Here is a 15,877-nt window from a genome sequence, read left to right as displayed (position 1 = left end):
CACTGAGCTGTGGGTAAGGATGTGACTTTTTCTGGTGGTGTCATATTTACACCAGGGGTCTAATGATGGAAATATGTATGGGAAAAACTCGCTAAGTCAGCCAGTGGGTTCACTTGCCAGAGCATCATAAATTACTACTTAAGGTTATTAAATGTTGCCGTGTACTCTGTGTTGGGTTTATTTTTCTGCATTGTTCTGTGGAAGCAACAGATCCTCACAGAACATTGAGCCATACATATATCTGTAGGGTATGAATCCATCAGTGCACTTGGAAACCAGAAGTGTTTAAAAATATTCTTATTAAACAAAAAGTCTCTACTAGTGTAACTTTAAGAAAGCAGATTTAATGTCATGTATGTTAAGTCATCTGCCCCAGTAGCTGATCTGTGGGCTTTCCATAATAACTTTCTTGTAATGTTTCTGGTTTTTTTCAGTTTTTTGTTTTAAATTTAACAACTGACATAGGTATTAAGTATCCACACAACACTTTATGTGGGGGAATATCCAAAGAGAAATGGATTCTGGTGTTCCATTTGTTTAGTGAAGGGACATGAATCTGCTATGTGAAGCTGTGGCATCAATACATGACATTTTGCTAGACTCTACTTTTTAAATTTTGTGTACTTTTGACTTTAATATTTATATTAATTAATAATTTAATATTTATATTAATTAATAACTCAATGTTTATATTAATTAATAATTTAATATTTATAATAACCAATGCATTACTAATTAATATTTGACTTTCAAGTGCTCACCTGTTGCTGTTAATAGGATACAATTTTTTTTGGAATATCAGTTTCTCCTAGATGTCTTTTGCGTGTTTGTCTTCTAAAATTAAACAACTTTCACAAGCCTGCACTCTTATTTGTCCTGATGTCATGCTGTTAATGTTTGATTCTTGATTTGACAATTTTTTTTTTAAAATCTAGTATCACTACATAAGTTATCTGTAATGAAAATACAGACATTTTTCTAAGATTACAAATTTTTTTTAAAATTTTTTTTTATTTTTTCTTCTGACAGATTTTTAATTTTGGGACAGGATTGTGTCATGGTGAATAACCTTCAGGCTACAAGTCAGAATAATAGACTGTGGAAGTGTTATTCTAATACTGTATAGAACATTGTTGGGAAGGTAAATAAGAAAAACACGGTAGTTTGTATGAAAACAGAATGATCTGAAGGTCTGAGGCAGAGACATGACATGACATTGCTCTGCCTGTTCAGAAACACTTGTGTTGAATTTCAATGAGCTTTCTATAATTCAAACAACGTAATTTTAAGTCAAAATTTATCAGCCTGAGCTGCAAAATTTCCTCAGAATATCACTTAGCATCATCCAGATGGGCACGCCTCAGCAGTTTAAAGAAACGAGGATGTGAGCAGATTTTCTTACCTTCTCGGGTATCTGTATGGTGTGTTCATTTCCAATACAGTGTGCACTGAAGAGCTGTTGTACAGCAGCTGCATGCTAGAAGATGATTTCAGGATAGTTTCAGTAGTTCCATGGTTTATCAAACCCTTGGGGGTTTATCAAACCCTTGGGCTGAGCTGCAGACCTGCAGCAGGGACGGGTGTGTCGTTGCCCCGTGTTGGAGGGCGACGTCTTTCTGAAGTGTTGCTGCAGAATGGAAGAAATATTGCTTTGTGTCTTTAGGGTAGACTTTGATCTTGGTTTGTTTTGTTTGGGTTTTAGTTTTGGGTTTTTTTTTCCCCCTTAATAGACAGTTAAAGTAATATTTTATGAGTCACTTGATTTTTGACGTAACAGCAATATCTGTGAGTTCTCTGGTGTTTTACCTGAATTGTGCCAACAAGAGGGACCCTCATGCTAATCAGTCATTTTAGATTAATACCTCTTCCCATTGCCTTGTGTTTGGTGAGGTTTTTCCGGTGGGATCTGTCTGCTTGCTTCTTTAGGACCACCATGACTTTGTACCTCAGTCCAGATGTAGGACTGTTGGCATCAAGAGCTAAAGCACAAAAAGCCTTTGTGCAAAACTGACTTACAGGGTCTTGTCATTCTCGACAAGGATGCTACAAGAAAATACCGCCATGCTTCTTACCCTTTTGCAGAAACCCCCTACCTGTTCTTCAGCTGATGTGTTTGGGCACTGCAAGTCCATGCAGCCCCTTCTGGAGTTAGAAGTTGTTATTGCCAAAGAATCAACAATAACAAAATAAAGGGTGAGGGGGAAATTAAGTTCTAACATGTCTGATTTGCGAAGCCTTGAAACGTCCCACACTGTGCTGTTCTCACTCTTCTCTTGTGCTCCTTCAGAGCTGGGAATGGTTGCTGGTGTTAGATCCTCTCCTCGTGGGGAGCTCAGTTTGTGGTTGCCACCAGCCCCACTGCTTGGTCTTCCACAGTTACTTGTGCTTGCCCTGCCTTTGATCACCATTCTAAGCACGATCATTTCAAGTCAGGTTTTCTCAAAAATAATTTAGACCCTTCACCAACTCATCTTGAGGTTTTTGTTTTGTACAAAATTATTGTACAAGATTTTAGATGTTTTTGTTTTCTGGAGATTGCTTCTTTTCCCTTCCCATCCTTCCCCTTGTCATACCCCAATAAAAAGAAAGAAAAGAAGACAGGAGAAGAAACACCGAAGGTGTTTGTAGCATATAGGAGGCATGTCAGGAACAGCACACTGTGACAGAGACCATCTCATTAAATTAGATGTGTAGGCTGTTAATTCAACTCAGAAAGTTAATCTGACTGCAAACTGCAGAAGAAAGGGTGTCCAGGTCCTCCTAGATGTTTCTTGCTGCAGATGAGGGCAGAGGAAATGTCTGTGTGACCATCTCTTGCAACCTTTGACTCTCTCAAGGACAGAGGAGTGCAGAATGTTCTCACAGTTAAGAGTAAATCATACAAGGACACAAAGGGTATTGTCAAAACATAGTTATGGGTAAGTAACCTCATTTTGTGCTTTAAATGTTGACACTTTTCTATCCAAAATGTAAGTGTATTAAATAGCAGACTTTATTTACCAATAAAGCATCTGAAGTGTTTCTCTGTGCACAGTTTTTGTTATTCTCTTGTTACATCAGTATCTGTTTTGCTTAATTTTTGTATAATTCAAAAACTGCTTAACGTATCAAGTACATAAATTAATCAGTCAGTAAGTATTTTTGAGGAGAATCAGAATCATGAAAAGACAAAAGCATAAACATCTGGTTTTAGTTAAAATCAATTTTTCATTTCACCAGAGAGCGTGAATAAGTGGAAAAGAGTCTACTGAAATAACATTCTCGTCTGAAAAAATCAAAAAGGAGCAACTAAGTAATGATTATCTTTAGTATTTATGTTAAGTGATAAGAGGAGATGTATTAGCTAAAATTTGTGCTTGCTCTTTCAAAATAAAATTCTTTTTTGGTATCAGGATAGTTTGTTTGTAATTTTGTATTCTCTGATGAAATTACCTAAGATTGATTTATTTGTCTCATTTAATTTCTTGTTTTATTTTCTTCTCCCTATTCTGTTATGAGCCCTGTGTTCTAATTTTTTTTTTTTTTTGCAGTGGTTGCTTCTTTTTGTAAGTAGTTACGTATTTGGGCCACTTTCTATATAAAGATTTTTAAATCTCTAAGGCAGATCAGGATTCAAAGTTAAACTGGCAGCTCTATGTCAGTCTTGTACTATATATATATATATATATATATATACACACATATATATATATATATTTCACTGGAAGGCTGTGGTGTGAAGTAGGTCTTTTCTAGCTATTTGGCATGTTCGGTTTTATGGAAATGTTTTATTATGCTAAAATGAAGTTTTTCCCTACCAGGAAATGAAAATTCCTTTGTGTGACACTAGGAGCACCACCACAGCAATCCCATGGCCTTAGAGATTTACAGGAGATATTTTCAGCCTTTCCTTCTGATTTCACTATCACTTCCCATGCAAGGCTCTGGTAGTGCACCAAACTCCTTCAAAGGAGGAATGGAATCATGAAGGAGGGGATAACTTCTCATATCATCCCGAACATACTTGTTCTCACTGTGTTTTGTGACACATGGTGACATAGCCTTAAATTGCAAAGTGTTGGGGGGGGATTGATTCTTTCCTGCCACCTCAAAGACACAGATGCCCCTATGCAGCCTAACTGTTATTTCCTGGCTCTGCCTGAACACTTAAATTTTCGCTTTCAGTTTCTTAGAGTTTAAAAAAAAATACACCCTCCCCAATCAGAATTTGCTAGTTACCTTCTTCCTAATACCTAATCATAGAAGAGTTTAAAGAACCCTTGAAAACTGTGCAAAAGCCAGGATTGTGAATGTAAACCTGTAATTCAGTTTATAGATTTTATAGATTTATAGATTTGCAGCACCATTCCTTTAGAAGGACAGGGAGCAAGGCTCTTTGTCTGGCATTGTGTACCACACTTGAATTTCTAGGATCAAATGCACATTAACACATGACACTGCCAGTCTCCATTCTGACATCTCAATGGGCTTAAAAGCAAGAGGCAATGCAAATTTAAAAGTGTTTTAAGAAGTTCACTTGAGTGTTTTTTTGTTTTTGTTTTTTTTTTAATCTGTAACACAACCTTTTCAAAGACTTCTATAAATTTTATCGGTATAATTCTTACTCTAACAAAATGACATTACAAGTAAAACTTATTCTGACCACAAAGAAGGTTGTAGAGACCAGAATATTGTACAGAAGACTGTAGTTTGGGTCAATGGGTTTGCTTGGGCATGTCTTATATTTATGCAGTAATAGTGATTTTAATATATAGAAAATGAGATACACATATGTCCTCAGATCAGTGGTCTATGTGTTCTGGAATTTTGTTGCTGGAGAAAACCTGCCATAGTAAAAGTTTGCACATCAGTGGCTTCTGGTGCAAGTTTCTTACGTCTCTACCCAGTTGATGGCTGTTTTTATTCTACATGGATACAAACCTTACTGTATAATTTAGAGCCTTTGTGGATATTTTTCTGCTGATCCATTCTTAAATACTCTTAATATTTTTTACATCTGCAGTGGCCTATGATTCCAAGGGTAATTGTATTCTGGGTTTAAAAAATCCCCACTTTTATAATTACATCAGTCTTTATCTCAGAGTGGGATTCCTTGCTCTTCTCTAGCGAGGCAGGGCATTAGAAACTTCTGGCTGCTTCTCTTCCCTTATTTATTATATAATTTGAGTAATGTTACTGATCATTCATTCTTTCCAGAAGCTTTATAGTTCTAACCAGGCTTTCTTCTTCTACCCAAGTCTCTTGAAGTCTTTAATTTATATTGTTCTTTTCTGCGTCTTTTCTATTTGATGTATCCTTTTTCAGATGGGGGTGACCAAAACTGAACACAGAATTCAAAAGTGAACACACACTATTCAAGGTGAGGGAATATCACTAGTTTTATATAAGGCATAATATTTTTTGGTATGTCTTTGTCCTTTAAAAATAAGTACTGATATCCTATTTTTGCTCCCAATTGTAAAATATTTTTCTCAAGTAATCTGTAAAGTTGTCTAGATATTTCACTGAAAAGTTGGTTAATTTATAACAGTAATTCTTATAGGTAATTAATTAATATTATTGTACATTAATTTTCACTGTGGTTTACTATACACCATGTATGCTCTACTTCCTCTTGTTGTGTTGATCTAATTGCATATTTGAAATTCCTTCTGAAGACCATCATGAATGCACTATAGAGCCAACTGTTCTTTATATCATTCATCATTCACAGGTTTTGTCATTACATGGTTCCTTCTCATTTCATCCTTCAGATTATTGAATTGTACTTGCCTGTGATTTTTTTTTTGGAGTATTGCCACCTTGATTTGGATCCCTCTACCCCAGAGTCTTTCCTATGTTCTTGCAGATCTTGTAGAAAGGTTTGCATTCCTCCATGTTCATGATAAAGATTGGTCGCTGAATTGTACATGAGAATACTCATCAGAATGCTCATTACCATCTCTCATTAACTTATTCATTACATCTGATCCTCCTCTTAGACCTCCTTTGTTTAGAAAAGAATTATACATCCCACAACCCTCTGGTTATTCCTTTCAGAAAGTACATGCTTGCATTTTGCTGGTGATGGTACTGGGGTGGAAAGAAGTGTTGTTCTCAGATTGGTATCTGGTTTGACTTTAAGTTTTGCAAATTGGGTTCATGTACTTGAGTTCTCCATAGCATGACTTTGACCAGGTCATTACTAAAAAAAAAAAACCCTTACCCTTTTGATGACTGCCTTGCATTAATATTTATTATAATGATGACAGTGTGTTGTATCCAGAGCAGATAATTATTAGGCATTGTGACCATGAACAGCAGTAAATAGGGGTAGTAAAGTTTGGCTTATATGAGAAGAGTATAAATTTTGTGTAAAATGCTCATGTTAGAAGCATTGTATCCATTTACCTTCAACTATATGAATATATAGAACCCAAAATTTCTGGAGAACCAATATTAAAATTGTCACTCAGTTTGTCCGAAACAGCAGAGTTAAAATAGCTTGATAAGGATTATATGCCTGTTTGGAAAGAATTTTTCTGCAAAAGCTCTAAGAAAGAGCTGCCACTGCCAAGGATATTCCAGCATTCCAGATGTCCAGCATCTTCAGAGTAGGCAGTAGCACCTGGGGAGTGGAAGTAGCTCCATGTTCCTTGTTGGCACCATTGCCTTCAGCTTCTAGTGTGGAAGTTGGTTTGGGTGGGGAGTAGAGGTTTTGTTCTTGGAAAGGATTCACACAGATGCATTGAAAGGAGTGGGAGACATGAGGGGAGGGTGACTACTTCTATACTCTTTTGGAGAGCAGCAGCCTGGTGGTCAGTAAATAAACCAGTGGCAAGGGATTGACAGTAGATCCATTGACCCTCTCATGCTGCCAGAAGAGAAATGGAATAAAAGTGGCTCAGTCTTTACTCTCATTTCCTTGATCTGTGAGGGGGTATATGTACTTTGATTATGTGGTAGGGCCTTCAGTGGGAACATATTTGAGAAATCATTCCTGCATTCAGCTGAATTTTTCATAAAATGAGTGGTTCTGGGAAGCTGCTGTTTTTATTGTTTTATGCCGTTCTTCAGTTGTCATTACGTGCATTAACTGTTGGGTTTTAGCTTTTTCGTGGAAATTCTGTTCTAAATTAGATTTCTAACCAACGATTTCTAGGTAATTATCATTTGAAATGGCTGGACTTCTTACAGTTTTTGTCATGATGTACCTTTTCAATATGGGTAATTTTTGCTCTTCATTCTTTGTTCATCCAGTGTAAAGGATGGAAGAAATTTTCTGTTACTATGCTAAAGTTTTGATTTTTTTTTTTTAATAGTTCTTGCTTGGGGTTTGTTTTGTTTGTTTGTTTGTTTTAAATCCTTCCTCGAGGAATTATTTCATTTTTCTTCAAATTTGTTTATTTTGTTGCTTCATTCCAAGCTGGCTAACACACCGAAGTTAAACTATTTTATGAAATGTTCTGGTCTTTGAGCAACTTAATGGAACAAATTGTATGGTTTCTTTCCTCATAAGCTTACAAAAACTTGTAGAATAGTATATGTATTCCTGGTCTGTGATGTAATAAATAGAAATATGACTATCCAAATGAGAAGCTGAAGGAAATGTTCATTTACATCTTTAATCTTTTTAGATATTTACAATTGAAAAGTCTGAGCTGTGCTGTGTAAAGTGAGAAAGGAGCATTTCAGATGTGTTAATCTAGGAATTTTTGCTTAGTAATGTGAATCTTTTGAGTGTAGGAATATAAATTAAGTTTTATGATAATATTTTTAATTAATGTTTAATGAACATTGATAAGAAGGAAATAGATGCTTTCTCTGTAAAATCTTGCTTTTAATTTGAGTACATTTAAGTAAGATTTGGTGTCTTTAAGAAGTTTAGAAAATTCTGGTGTTGTCCTCATTGATGTCTTGATATGGGATAACAGATGCTATTTACGAAGGTGGGGACTGTGGTAGCTTCTGGTGCACTGAACATCTTGTAATCTGTAGTAAAAAACAAACATTAGTGTCTGTCTGTGTGTATGTGTGTTACTGTTTTGAGAGAGAGAAGTACTGAGTTACACTGGGTTTTTTGAGTAATCTGATGTTAAAGTGAATGTTGAGACATCTGGAGCTCCTACCACTCTGATGTCTTTGGTTGTAGTTAGGAAAGGGAATGCCTTCCTTTTAAGCTGTGTGTAAAAATATTTCTTATATGAGAAAAGAGCTGTGGAAAGATCATCTTAAAAATAAAAGTTGAAGAATGACTCCCTCCACTTTAACACTTTTCCCCCCAATTCTCCAGGTAGATTTTAACAGGAAGTTCAAAAGAAGGGAAAACAGAAAAAGGTGCTTCTGAGCCTGACATTAACAAACTTTCCTTTATCAAAAATGTTTGAGCTGGTTAAGACCAATCTAAACATAATCAAACTCAGTTACAGTTCTCCTGTGCTGTGAGAGAGTTACCTTATTTTAAGGACTGACATGAAACATGGTAGGACACAGTGAACCCGAAAGAGCAGCAACTCTTCATCTTCCTCACCCCAAGCTAGCCTGAAAATGTTTTTTGTTCACTGTACTGTAGTTATGGTGCAGGTAGCACATTGATTTCCTCTTCCCTTCTGCGCGTGGTAGGTCAGGTGTTGGGAAGTGCGGAGCACAGGTCTTGCCTCTCCTGAAATACATCCCTTTTCCTTAGACTTACTAGTGCTTTTCTTGGTACCCATGAAAAACTAAAAGAGTACTGTATTTTGAAATGCACTAAGCATTCTGTCTCTCTTTTTTTTTTTTTTTTTTTGGCATTGTATCCACCCTTACCCTTCTATTATTTGCAATGCTGTCCCTCCAAAGAGGCGAGTGACAGACCGACCGACTGCGGCTATTTTTATACGGCGCACATATTAACCATTGAGTAAACGTAAGAGGTTTTAAAGAGCTTATTTTAGCAGGAGCATTTGTTAAAGCCCCTATATCCATAGGCTGCGTGTGTGTATATTCATTAACTATTCAGGGCTGTAACATAAGGCAACAAAAGGAAGTGTATTTTAGCGGAGATCCGTAACAACCGTACGCAGACTGGCACCCGGCCAGCGGGTCAAGGCAGACGTTTCTCGTTGCTATTTCTAGTTCTTGTGGCATCTACAGATATTGAATTTATTTCTCAGATAACAAAACTAGCTAATACTTACTGCAGTGTCATGATCCCACGTTACAGAAATACATGTGTTTGATCCCCAGAAGTTTATTGCAATCACATCTTTGGAGGCACTGGAAAACTGAGCCTCTCCGGTTTCACTGCCAGCGTAGCAAGATTTATCCTTCATATAATCGCATCTGAAATGGTTTGTGGCAAGGATGGGAAGAACTGATGTGTTGGCATGAATGGAAAGTACATAAATATTTAACAGAATATCCTGTCCTGTAGGCTTACTTATCTCTGGAAAGTCTTGGATTTTCCCTGTAGCAGAAGCCTGAAGGGCTTCACTGGTCAGAGATGGGGCAGAGCATCGAGAGTCCTTCCCCTGGTGGTGAATGTGCATCCTTGGAGCTTGGAGCATGTCCGTGTACAGCTTCTACCAACTACCCCTTGTGAAAGGGGATGGAGATACTTCAGCTCTTGGTCTGCTGTATAGCTAAAAAATAGCTTCTCTATCCCAGTGTAGCATAAAAATAGGGTTTTGCTCCCAATTTGGTACATCAGTGATTTAGAGAATATTTTGATAAAGGTTAATGTTAGAGGAGAATAAGACACATAGGAATTCACTATGATCAGAGAGTCTGATTTGTATGTGGAATGTCAGTAGACTACACCAGGATGTGCTGAAGCATAAGATTTGTAAGCTTTTCCTTATCACATGTTACCTGTTCAGTTGGATGCTCCTGTTCTGCCCAGCTGCAATGGGAATTGCCCTGTTGGATTTAACCACCTTCCTACTGTTCTGTGACACGCTGAGCTAACAACAGATTGTGTGCTTTAAAAGCAGATCCCTATATAGTGTGATCATTTAAATAATACTTTACGTCTCCAGGCATCTTTCTGTGTTAGAATGCAGATATGAATTAATTCTTTTTCCTCTTGTTAATAGCTTGAATGAGCTGGGAGGGAAGGTTTTAAATGAACAAATGCAATGAAAATGGATATTTGTGAAATACTTGAGTTGGTTTCACATGAACAGAAACGCTAAAAGCCCCTTTAGCAGCTGTGTCAATACCAATTTTTCTGGTTCTTGAGTGCAGAAATAAATTCAGATGCTGTTGGTTAAATAATTCACATTTGTTTTAGGTGAAAAATAACACCTGCTCTGTTTAGCAAGTGCAGTGTTTTCATTTGAGCAATTTAAAAATTGATCACATTGAACTGATTTGAGTACATTAAGGGATTTGCAGTTATGTAATTAAATTGATATTTTAAATAGCTTTAAGTGTACTGTCCAGTTGGGAAGTGAGAAGTGGATCTTCTGATGAAACTTTTAGTTTGATTTTTTTTGTTTGATATAAAAGACTGTATTTGTTTGGAATATAGTTAAAGGCATATAACACTGAGTGGATGAATCATCTGAGATATACTGGAGGAAAGAGAAAAGTGTTGAATCAGGGACATTCTGTTTTTCAGGCATAGAAATTATTTTCATGTACATAGCAAACTGATACTTGTAGGAAAAAAAACACCTTGGAGCTGCAAAATGTTACCACAGATTATTTAAAGAAAAATGCAATTTCTGATGCTATGATTTTATTGAAATAATTAGCCTGTGTTATCAAATAACAGATTTTGTTGTTTGGGGTTTTTTTGTTGTTGTTGTTGTCATGTTGGATTGTTGAATTACCTTTTTTTCCCCAAGGAAAAAAAATTCAGTAACCGTGTTTAATTTGCAGAGCACCAGAGATCATACTGGGATTGCCGTTTTGTGAAGCCATAGACATGTGGTCGTTAGGGTGTGTGATTGCAGAGCTGTTTCTTGGATGGCCACTGTACCCAGGAGCACTGGAATATGACCAGGTAGTAGAATAAATTTCACAAGCATATACATACTTTCTGCAACTTTAAGGATTTCAGATTACAAAATCCAGAATTGTGAATGTTAATAATATCCCCTATTATGTAGCATTTCTTCAAGTCTGTTTATCGCTTTTAATTTAGTCTTATTGACTGTCCTAGAAACATAAATCCATGTTTTTAACCCAGACTGTCTATTGTGCTACTTTTTTGAATTAAATTTCAATTTGTCCTCCTCCTTCCATCTTACAAAATAGATGTTGGTATTGAAGTTGCTTTTTTCTGATGGAAACCAAAGTTTGCGGCCACCATCATCGCATTATCATCTCTCTTTCACTTGCCATGACCATAATGAACGGGGCTGACTATGGAATGTCTATTCAGATGTCAGGATTAATTGTCTTCTGAATACTTTCTGATGCTTTCTGGAAATCCAGCAGAGCTCAAAGATTTGAGAGCCTGCACTTCATGAGGAACGAGAATCAACTGTCGCAATAATAATGCAGATATGCAGTGGTAGAGCTTGGAGCTGTTGAAGCTGTGCCTTTGCTTTGCTGGAGTTTTCAGCTGCTGACACCACCAACACTAGTGAGCTGACTTAAAAACACCCCATGTTGTTTCTTATGAATGATGTAGAACATTTTCTATTTTAAACACTTAGAGAAGTCTATCATTTTCTAGCCTAATGTGAAATTTGGAAGGAATGTAATCAGCATCCTGACTATCCCCACCTGGTTTTGAACTTGGAAAGTGAAGAAATCTCCTGAAAACTCCAGAAGTAACAGCACTGGCTTCTTGCTAAGTTCTACAGCTTTGATTCAACACTGAGTTTAGGGGCAGTCCCCTCCAGCATGTTGTTTAGGTCGTTCAAGTCCTGATCATATAGTGGGCTTTTCACTCCCTGTGCTTACAGATCAGACCTACTTTTCTAGAAATTTGTTTGTTAAAACCACTATCAGGGCTTATATTAATTTTGAGTTGACTTGGGTGATGTTTTCTTTTCTTTTCAGTTTACTTAATTTACACAAAGTGCAGCATTTCATGTGTAGAAAGTGAGCTATGAGGGGAACTCAGGTTGATACTTTGAAGCATTTAGACTTTTTTTGCAGAGTGTTGCTGTTAAAATGGAAAATGAAAGAGGAAACATCTAACAGCCATAAATTTCTAAGGATAAAGTGAAGGCTTTTTTTTTTTTTTTTTTTTGAAAGAATCTGCAATACTGTCTCAAAAATTTCCAAGAATTTGGCAAATTTATTTACTTCTTATTTTGAAAAAACCTGTAGGAGATCTGAACTTTAATTAGGAAAAAAAAAGATGCAAAATATGTAATTTTCAGGGTTATTTCCACTTTTGAACCCCGTACTGCTGTAAATAGCTATTAAAAGGGATGCTGCTGTGGGTAGGCCCAGTTCATGGTCTTCTGATCAGGATCACACGCATAGACAGATGCTGCTTCTGGATGTGGAATGCTGCTTTGCACCACATCTTCAGTCACTTGTGGTGAAGTTGGGGGTTTGAGTGTGGAAAATGCTGCCTCTGTCACAATTCTTTCCTCAAATTAACTTGTGATTTGTCATGATGGCAGCAGCCCCGATTATTAATTAACATGTGCCAACAGGCTGACGTAGCTTTGAGCCCCTGACTTTGGTGCAGGGAGCAGTAACAGCGTAAAGCTCGGTCTCGTGACTCTCAGGATGTTTTTTCAGAACAATATGGGGTCTCATTTGAAAAGAAAAGCCCTTTCTTACCCCACTGCACCACAACCATGTTGTCAAGTACGAAACCCAGGCAGGTGAAGGCAGTTTAGTACAGAGCACAGAGTGCCTGCCTTATAGTGCTCCTTGGTTCCTCTTGGTTCAGTTTTAGAGGGACAGGTCCTTATGACAGTGAACTCCTGTCACTTGTTTCTTGTCATGGCTCAACCTCTGGATCCTGTTGGGCAGTGCAAGTTAACAGCATTGTCACCAATTCCAGGCACCTTCCAAGGTGCTGTGCTTCATGCAAAGGACTGCATGGATTAGTGGGGAATCTTAATGGTCGTAAGACTTTCTGTTTGCTTTACAAGTGAATTAAAAGATTGAAAGACATTTAGTTAAAGAGTGGCATATCATTCAAGTTTGCTGGAAGCATCAGTTAATAACTCACCTAGCAACTAGTCTGACCCTTGTGTTGGAGAAGTCATAGAGGAAGAGGGGCTGTAACCTCCTCTGCACCAGCAGGAATTACCTTACTTTAGCCAGGCTTCTCATCGTGCTCCAGCACGTCTGCAAAACTTGCTTTGGAGAAATTTGGTTCAGGCTTTTTCTCGGTATACGTGAGTACAGCAGCACTAGGAGATGGCTTCCAAGGAAATTCCTTTCCTCCTGCTACATGGTGTGTGTCACTGAGTAAATGAACAGGCAAGGGCTTTGTGTTGCATTTTCCCCCCGTCCTCCTGCTATGTGGCAACCCTGGCAACCTGTGTCACGCTAGCCCTGGAAAGGGGGCTCTTAGTTCTTGTATTCGTTTGTGATTAGCACCAGTAACAGCTGTACATCCCAGGGGAAAATAGCTGTGCCTTCTGAGTTTTAATACTCATTAAAAACAGGCACAGGTGCTCAACTGCTAAATTTTTGAATTAATGCACTGTCTTTCCGCCCTTAACTTTTCAGTCTTTATTTGTTTTCTAAGCACATTATTATAAGTGATCTAGAAACATTTCTGGTCAGAGTGGTATTCTCTTTACTCCCTGAGGTAGGGAATTATGGAGGATTCCAAATACCCAAAGTTGACAGGATTGCATTTAGTTCCTCCCCACTTGGGTCTGTCAGTTATTTTTAGCAGAAGCCTCATTTGTACCTTTCCTCTCTACTGCCCATCGGTTTTGTTCCTCTCAGGTGCTCCTAGCTCTTAAGTCTTCTGTCTTTCATTGACTTCATCTTCTCATCTCTCACTTTCTGGTTTGGTGTATTTGGCCCCTCTCTCCTTTTGATTTTTCCCTTTCTTCCACTTTCTCTTATTCCTCGGCTGTTCCACCTTTTCCAGGGGCTGGATCATCCTAGAAGCCCTTGTGTGGGACACTGCCCTTCAAGGGTTCAGCCCTGAAGGGCCTTGCTCCTCTTGGACCTTCAGCCCTGGCTGCTGGAATCCAGGCTCCCTCCATCCCAGCCTGCAACAAGCTCAGTTTTCAATTATTGCCCAGTTATTGTTCTAACTCCAAGGTAGTTTTTAATTTTTAAAGAAGTATTACTTGTGGGATAACTCCCCTCTTGTACAGTGAGTTAACATTGCATGCACAGTAGTTAAAACTCATCACGTTTCAACAGTTTTCTGTTAAAGCCTAGAAATTTAACTGTTTTAGGTAATACATCAGTCATCAACTGTAAGAAAGTCAAAATGCACAGTAAGTAGTTTTCTAAAATAAATGCATGTCGATCATTTCAGTGGAAAAGGCTCATGAGGGTAGTCCATTCCCATCATATTCAGTAGCGAAGTTTCTTGGATGAGGACAGTATCTTTTGCTGGATGTGTAGAGGTTGCACCCACTTTCCACATGGAATGTTTAGTTGTAGGTGTGTCAGGTGTGTAAAAGGCTGACACACTGGAAACAGCAAATGGGAAGGATTTTTATCAACTTATGTAATGAGAGCATGCAAAAAAAAATCACCGAAGTTCAGTATGCAAACAAAGCACTCCCACTGACTTTTCTGTTTAGAATTAAAATAATACATTTAGGATTTGAATGAATTTGAGGAGGCAATGAGAGCCACTCTCCCCAGCTTCTCGTTTCTGTGACCCAACCTAAAAAGCTTGCTTATATAGGTCACTTCAGAGGTTTGTTTATGTATGGCTTTCTCTGACACACGAGAGAGCAGTACCAAGTGCTCAGTGTTAGGTTTCTCCCCTGTGTAAGATGTAGCTGTCGAACTTGGGTGCTCTTGAGCCTGGTTCATTTTGCCATTTTTCAAAATGAAATTGAAAGTTTTTAACTGTGTGGATCGGAACTTGAAAAGAAGAGATAAATTGTTTCTCCTGTTTCGTTTTTTTCCTCAGATTCGTTACATTTCACAGACTCAAGGTTTGCCAGGAGAGCAGTTGTTAAGCATGGGAACGAAAACCGCAAGATTTTTCTGTAGAGAAACGGATGCACCATATTCTAGTTGGAGATTAAAGGTAAACAGTAGAATGTAGTAGAAACCAGCCTATTATTTTGTGAGCAGAGACACCAGAGAGGCCAAGATTCACTGCAATGCCACTGTCTCCCTTCTGCATCTCCTGTTTTTTGCCAGCTCCTGCTCTGTATCCCAACCATTTTTTCCGTTCCCCAAAAGCAGCACTCCAAGCTCGTGCCCATGTTTTCTCCTGCTGGCTGACCCAGAGGCAGGTCTAGTACAGCTGCCAGGCTGTGCAGTGGCCAATGCATGGCTGCCATGTGGGGAATTCACATTAAGCCTTGTGTCTCCAGAGGTACCAAATGAGTGGGTTTGTTTTGTTTTGTTTGCCTCCTTGCTCGGTTACTGCTTTTCACTTCACTTCAGGAATTTGTCTCTGAGGCCCACACTGCTCTGTCAAAATTCGTCCAAAACTGGCTTGAGGATCAGAAGTTCCTAGGAGAAAGAGGAGATTAAGAAATAGCTCATTTCCTTCAGATCCCCTGCTAGAACAGTCTTTGTTGGCTGAAAGCTGCAATACAGCGACCACAGATGAAATTAAAAAGTACTTCTGTGTTCTGCACACCTTGCTTCTCTCTGACCAACATTATTGCACGGTGGCCATAAGCAGAGCTTTCACTTCCTATGCAAATAGGTTTTTTTAAATTGTATTGCTTCATGATCTGACTTCACCAAGGTTACAGAGGGCTCAGAGAGTCAGGAAACAGTTACAGTCGACACGAAATTTGTGCAGCAGCAAAGAGCTGAGGAGCTCAAGGCACGA

The 15,877-nt window shown here is 38.1% G+C and overlaps 1 protein-coding gene across 4 annotated transcripts in view; it reads left to right on the top strand.

The window, feature by feature from the left end:
- Window positions 1-15,877, top strand: part of HIPK3 (homeodomain interacting protein kinase 3) — a 72,997-nt gene that overhangs the window by 38,305 nt on the left and 18,815 nt on the right. For all 4 annotated transcript variants that reach the window (XM_051804182.1, XM_051804183.1, XM_051804184.1 and 1 more), the window contains exons 3-4: window positions 10,843-10,966; window positions 14,996-15,115. In XM_051804182.1, the coding sequence (XP_051660142.1) occupies window positions 10,843-10,966; window positions 14,996-15,115 (244 nt within the window). The remainder of the gene's footprint in view (window positions 1-10,842; window positions 10,967-14,995; window positions 15,116-15,877) is intronic.

Source organism: Manacus candei, unplaced genomic scaffold (genome assembly GCF_025592945.1).
Source record: "Manacus candei isolate 608988 ecotype Guabito, Panama unplaced genomic scaffold, ASM2559294v1 h1tg000060l, whole genome shotgun sequence".
NCBI classification, from domain to species: Eukaryota; Metazoa; Chordata; class Aves; order Passeriformes; family Pipridae; genus Manacus; species Manacus candei.
This window is presented reverse-complemented; position numbering and strand designations above follow the sequence as displayed.